This window comes from Colletes gigas, unplaced genomic scaffold (genome assembly GCF_013123115.1).
Source record: "Colletes gigas isolate AHSC1104 unplaced genomic scaffold, ASM1312311v1 Colletes_gigas_Sc00002, whole genome shotgun sequence".
NCBI lineage: Eukaryota > Metazoa > Arthropoda > Insecta > Hymenoptera > Colletidae > Colletes > Colletes gigas.
Genome location: NW_025106631.1, coordinates 7,156,995 through 7,164,213, shown reverse-complemented (window position 1 = coordinate 7,164,213; position 7,219 = coordinate 7,156,995). Strand labels below are relative to the sequence as shown.

General features: G+C 35.6%; 1 protein-coding gene across 1 annotated transcript; it reads left to right on the top strand.

The window, feature by feature from the left end:
- The first annotated feature begins 793 nt into the window (after nucleotides 1-793).
- Nucleotides 794-5,525, top strand: LOC122400657 (probable C-mannosyltransferase DPY19L1). The gene is made up of 9 exons (XM_043402213.1): nucleotides 794-884; nucleotides 971-1,083; nucleotides 1,436-1,573; nucleotides 1,650-1,718; nucleotides 3,290-3,625; nucleotides 3,697-4,516; nucleotides 4,845-5,007; nucleotides 5,087-5,215; nucleotides 5,300-5,525. Exons 1-9 carry the CDS (start codon nucleotides 794-796, stop codon nucleotides 5,523-5,525), a joined length of 2,085 nt encoding a protein of 694 aa, XP_043258148.1.
- Nucleotides 5,526-7,219: the final 1,694 nt, after the last annotated feature.

Below are 7,219 nucleotides of genomic sequence, written 5' to 3'. Positions count from 1 at the left end.
CTCGTGTGTGTATTCCTTATTGTGGTAATGAAAGCTCAATTTACAGTAATAAAAAGGAGATGTTTCTGTTTAGAATTTTAAAAAACTCGATTCTTTTTTTATATCTTCTTCTGAAAATATTTCGATGTGCACGGCAATTGTGTCATGCGCCAATCGGTGGAAGTTCTCGACTCGGGATCCCTATCTTTGTTAGCAGTCCTGAGTCGAGGCGGGATGCTGGGAAAAACGGGAACCTCTTTTCGGAAACGCGGAACCTCTTCCTGTACGATTCGATTTAAGTACCTTGTTTCATTTTCTTTGACGAAATAACTGCTTGACAAGACTAAACAAGGAGATCGAAGGAACTTAAATTCCTTCTACATTTTTAATTTGATCGTTTCTATTCTAAGTATAAAATGTACAGTTTTACTGTTCTCCTTCTTACCTAAGCATATTTGTTTTATTTACTCTTTAATCGTGTACTTACTTACGTATACTTACATGTTTTTACTCGTGCATAATGCACATTGTCCTCTTACTTTGTTCAGGTAGGGATTTTTGCTAATTTTGGGCCCAAAGTTTCACGTAAATTAATGTGTTTCATACTGAACGAATATTCAATAATGTGCATACTTGTTTTATTGTTTTTATTCAGATATCAAGGTTACAATTCACAATCTCCGTGTGATATTTTTAATGAAAAGAAACGAAGAACGACTTTTGGATGAGCGATAGACATTTTAAAATGACGCGGAAAGTGGCGCGCAAAGCAGTCTGCGCGGCGCATTATGGAAGCTACAGTTGTTTTCCCAAAATGGCGACGGAAAGTGACAGGAAGCGTAGAGTAGGAACCAAAGCTCATCGTGGAAGCATCGATTTGTATCAATTGGCAGTGAATTTAATTGGTAAGAGTTTCTCCGCATTCAAAGACGACAGAATTTATGATTTTTTCACCAACATACCATAAAATTCTCTCATTTTTTTGCGTCAGGTTGGAGTTTCGGATTTTTTCATCGGTGGCATGTCTCCACGCTCTTCGAAAATGATCGGCATTTCTCGCATCTGTCTGAAATCGAGAGGGAAATGTCTTTTCGTACGGAAATGGTACGAGTACCCATCACATTTGGGCTTTAAATACAGTATACTTTCCCCATATCATTTATTTAAAAAATGCATACGTTCAACAAAACAGAATTCGACGTCTTCATTTTACTTTGAATTTTTTAATATAAATCGATTTATAAAGTTATTTATCCAATTGCTCATTCCGAGGAATCAATTTCAAAATATTTAACTTAAAATTTCACATGATTCGTATTCGTGAAGTTTAGGTTAGTTTTTGAAGAAGTCTAACAATTCAAAGGGGAAAAGTAAACTGTATTTGCCCCGAAGGTTTGATGCATCGATGGAATTCTCGTAAGGACAGCACGTATGACTTCTTTTGTTTTTACTTCAGGGAATGTATTACTCGTACTATAAGATAATCGCAGAGTCAAAAACATTCATGGAGGGTTTAAACAAAATCAGCAACGATAACATTTCAGAGTATGGAAATATTATTGATGCTACCCAAAAGTACAGGTTACTGCCAGAGGTATTTTATTCCAGCTCGTGGGTTTTTATCAGGTAGCTTACAAGAGTCTGGAAGAATAACAATTAATTATTTACAGTTGGTAGCTGGGTGGCTTTACCATTATGCTAAAAGTCTAGGAATCATATCAATAGACCAGTGTTGGCAAGTGAGACTTATTTCTATTAAATTTGCACACATTAAGGCATTTAACCCTTCAACATATCAAATTTAAAGTTTACTAATCGGCGTAGCTGCTAGACTTCTGAAAACAGGGTAGAGTGAGCATGTAGAGCATTTACTTTTTAAGAAAAGGGGTCTTGAATTCAAATACCCATCAGATTTCTACTAATGGTATAAAAAAACATCTTTTAAAATTTTAATTTGAAATTATTTTCAAAGTTTAATCATTTTTCTTCGATAACATATTAAAAATAACTTTTTGAATATATTCTTTGCAAGTATTCTATAGAATGTTACCAAAAAAATCTATGATGGCACAACTGTTAGTTACTCTTGTAAGGCTATAAAATTTCATTAACGAATATTATAATAAAACAGCAGCTAATCGTAAATTATACTTTAGAACAATGTAGAAACTGATATATATGACTTGTGCAAGTTATACATACAAATGCATTGTGTGAGGGGTTAATTGCTGAAGGTTTGAGATTTAAAGAATTGACACCTTTAGGTATAGAAACCTAATATAAAATGATGGAAAGTAATTCCAGTCGAAGTATGTGTTGAGACTGAAAGACTATGTGGTCGAATATTTGAAATTTGAAAATCTGGATGTTCAAAAACTTACGAAACTTTGTGTACAATTAGAATAGATCGTCCATAACACAAACCTATTTTCCTCCCTGTCATAATTTACTTTTAGGAGGTGAAATAATTTCTTAACATTTTGATTGTCATGGTGGTCACTGGTGAGTATTTTAAACGCGTTGTAAAATGATAAGTAACGCTACTGTAATTAGGGATGTTGTAAAATAACAGATACACCATTGAATAATCGTATATTATTATAATTTTAAATAAATATCGAGGATAAAAAATTGGCGTAGCAGACAATGTGTTAATGAAAATGTAGAATTATCTTTCATGTCGAATATCTCGAGAACAGTAAGAGATATTGAGAAAAAGTTTACAATGAGGTTGTATGTTTCTTTAATGGTTACAAGATCGGATAAAAAAATTTTTAATAAGAGTAACATTGACTTCCTACCTCTGATCTCGCTGGAATTTCTCTCGATCGTCCTACAGTATAATTATCTGAGTCTTAGAGTCTGTTTATTAATGGGTTGAGTAATTACTATTGATTGACGCTTGAATATATGTACATACAACGCTATCTTAGAACGTTTACCATTAATAAATTCTAAAATTTGTAAGTAAATATTATGAATTGATAAGTACTTAAGTAGTGTAAAATAAAATGTTACATCAGTTCCATGCCGACAACAACTTTAGGAATTAAATGAAAAATTAATGAGAAAACGACCAAAATTGGCAACAAAACGAAATAAGGGAGTCTTAAAATAATAAGTGTTCCCCCCTTAAAAATATTGTATACCTTATAACATATCAATAGAGAGATCTGCTATAAAAACGATGGAAACTTTTGCATAATAATTTTAACGAAATTTACTCAACCTGTTGATCGACTCTCTGTGATTGAAAGAAATAATCTAGATGGCCTCTCCTGTAGGATAACTAGAGAGAAATTTTTTTCAGATAGAAAGAGGAGATGGTATGCCACCGGTGATAAGTTGCGAAGGCCTAGGTGTTCCTATTTATTTTTATTTAGAGATCGTGTGGTTATCTACTATATTCACGGTAGCCATACTGTTTTACTACTCCGTGTACCTGAGTAACAGTGTAAGCAGCGGTATCGTCACGGTGCTACTGTTCTTTTACAATCACAATGAGTGCACGCGTGTCCAGTGGACACCGCCGTTGCGCGAGACTTTTGCATACCCTTTCATACTGTGCCAGATGTACATACTGACTATAATTCTTCGAGAGGGTACGCAACAAAACTTGAACAAAGTATCGAAGGAATTGTGCCTGGTACGTGGAGGCGTTCGATCAATTGGAAAAATTTTTCCAATGCAATAACGCTAGGCTGTATCTTTTTTCAGACGATGGGTATATCGACGGCGATCAGTTTGCGTTGTTGGCAATTTTCCCATTTTATTTTTGCCACGCAAATCATCGCGTTACTAATACTCAAATGGATGAGAATAATCTCGAACGATCTCTTTAAATGCATTTGCGGAATTCACGTTTGGCCCATGATAATATTAATCGTCGTGATGGACGATACGTCTTTACTTTCCTCTTTGTACTTCTGCCTTCTGTTAACCAGTACGGTTTCAAGCCTTTTGCACAAACAATCGTCGCGTATGGGTGCAAAACTGCAAACGAGTCTCGAAATTGTTTTCGTGATCGTATGCACAAAATTATTAAAGTCTTGCAAGTTCATGTCCGAACACGACGAGCATGTCTTCAACATACTGAAAGCAAAATTGACCGATTACAAGGACTTTCACACTATGCTGTACACGTGTTCGGCCGAGTTCGATTTCTTGCAATACAGAAGCTACGAGGCGATCATAAAGACTTTGCTTTTGTCGTCCGCGATACTCGCCGGCATGTTGGCGCTTTATTTTTGGTACAGAAATTACATAGTTAAAGGCTACCCTAAGTGCATAGAAGCAGATCTAGCCTACAATGGCCTACAGACTGGTGCTTTCATTATTATGGCGGTTTTCATTATGAGGCTAAAACTGTTCATGAATCCCCATCTCTGTATAATAGCTGGCACAGTTTGCTCGAACAGGTACTTAGAGAAACTTGGCTTGAAGAATAACATGAAGAAGACAGCTGTTATACTTTTACTGATATCCGCCATGTCCTATCACGGTTTAGAGAATCTCAGGGAAGAACGTAGTATCATAGGTAATGATACCGTTCTCGCAAAGCTTTAACACTTTGACTGTCACGTACATCACGAACTTTTCGCTTTGAAACTAAAAAAATGAATTCTTGAGTCGAGACGTTAACCTTTTGCAGTCCAAGAATTTTTATTAACACGAACAACTAGTGATATCAATGCAATTTTGTGGTGCAACTTTTAAAAATCAAGTGATAATATAATATAAAGAAAATAAATGCTAAGGAAAATTTTAGATTATCTAGTTTACAATTGTGTTGGCAGTCAACGTGTTAAAACGTCCGGAATACACGTACTGTCGTCGTCCTTAAGCCTACTTGCGTTGTGCTATAGGCGAGTACAGCAATATCGAACAGGAGGAGCTGTTCTATTGGATAAAGAACAACACTCCTGAACACGCGGTGTTCGCCGGAAAGATGTCTTTGATGGCGAATTTAATGCTCTCCGCAGGAAGACCCGTTGTTAACAATCCTTACTACGAGAGCAGAGAAATGAGGTACACTGATCGTTTCAGTGATCCCGGTATCTCCATTTTCATCGTTTCGATATGTATGGTCGGTTGCCCTATGTTTCAGAGATCGAACGATGAAAGTGTACGAGATCTTCAGTAGAAAAGATGTCGCGTCCGTGTACTTCACTCTGAAGAACATGAGCGTCGATTACGTTGTGCTGGAAGAGCCGCTATGTTTTGGCTTCGCGAACGTGTAATTGAACAGTTTTAGTAGTAGACACGATTGAATAAGAAGCTTCACGACTCGTGCTTGCACTAAAGGATTCTTCTATTTTAGACCGATCGGGTGTCAGATGGTCGATCTGTGGGACGTTGTGGACAATGGGACCGCGAAGGCCGCAGGGAAACCACCCCTCTGCCCAGTACTTTTTCAAGGGAACGCCTACCCTTTTAAAAGAGCTTTCGTGAACAATCGATACGTCGTTCTGCAGCTCAACTATTCTTATCACGTTGAAATGAAACCAAAGATCCCCGCGAATAACGTTTATTCGCGCGCATTGTGAAATATTCTTAACGTATGATGTATGTTTCTCTATATTTCAGAGACTTGTAATATACAATATATTATTTTGGTCACGCATGTATTCCCAAAATAATTTTGTGTAAAATTATAGGTTTTGTAAGTAAAAAGTTGAAGCAACGTTTATTTTTAAGGAATATTTATTAGTTTATTTTATTATAATGTACAACGGTTTTCGAATAAACTATGATATAATAAGACAAAATATATATTTCGAAGATGTGACACGAAATAATAGTCACAAAATCTTAGAAATTAATTTTTAAGAAAAATTGACAGGGGGTTTGGCGCAGAAATTTTTCGGCGAAATTAAAAGATTTCAAATCATTCTAAGAAAATTAATTTTGGTTGTAGGGGTCAATTACAATCATTTTTGGTCGATAGACATACCCTTGAAATCCTAACCATTTTCGAGAAAAAAATTCCTTACCGAAAATATAATTTCAGGCCAGAAATGTCACTCCAAAATTTCATGTGTATCTTTAAAACGTCATAACTTCTGAACGGATTGAAGGATTTTAATGTTTCGAAAGGCAAATGATGCGTATTTTTGTAGAGAATATATTGAAATCGTAAAAATATTCGAAAAGTTGATCCTTGGCCCCGCGAAATAAGAAAAACCCCATAAAAATGGTCAAATTTTCAAACAGCCATAACTCTTACAATAATAAATATATTTCAATGAAACTTTTTTCTGAAATAGAGCTCATGATTTTTTGTGAATACACATACCCTTGAAATCCTACGCACTTTTGAGAAAAAAATTCTTTCCCGAAAATATGAGTGGCTAGATACTATTAAGCATTTTTTTATAATCTTAAAGAGCACCAAGAAATTCATCAAAGTAGTACTAGTTCAAGAATGATAGTTGACTGAAACTGTGATGAAGTCTAGTTTAATAATTTTATATTTCCAATGAAATTAGTCGATTGATGTGCAATTCTGGTCTGTATAGCTCTCATTCCGTTAAAAAGCAACAAAATTTCTGTAATTTCATTTTCTGTCTCACTTCCCCTTGTGTTCAGTTTCTGTAACCTGTTGGTAATGTTGTGAGTGACACGGAAATGGTAATGGGGCTCTAGAGTCCCAGAAAAATAAAAAAATACATTGGATGTAAGGTCTACTCATATACCTCGTCTGTGGTAAAAGTATCTTGATTTTAGAATCATATGACCGTACAATGCGTAAATAATCTTTGATCAAAACTTTTGTTGATATAGCATTAAAAGCAAAATCACAGACAAGGTATATGAGTATACCTTTCAACCAATGTATTTTTCCGGCCCATTTTTATGGGGCTTTAGAGCCCCATTACCATTTTCGTGTCACTCGCAACCTTACCATCGAGTTTAGAAATGAACGCTAGAGGAAGTGGGACAGAAAATTAAATTACAGAAATTTTATTATTTTTTAACAGGATTTTTAAGGTCTAAAATCAAGTATCAGTCGATTAATTTAAATGTTTCAATTTCGCCGAAAAATTTCACCACCTACCCCCTACAATTACAATACAAACAACAAACAACTATCTTTGTAACAGTATTTCCGTCTATGAACTAACTGTGGCGGCCAAGGCACCACATACGCCTTAGCCGTTCGAAGCCGCTACAATGTATGGTTGCACACGAGACGATGGTTGCACACGAGACGATGGTTGCACACGAGACGACCAGAGCC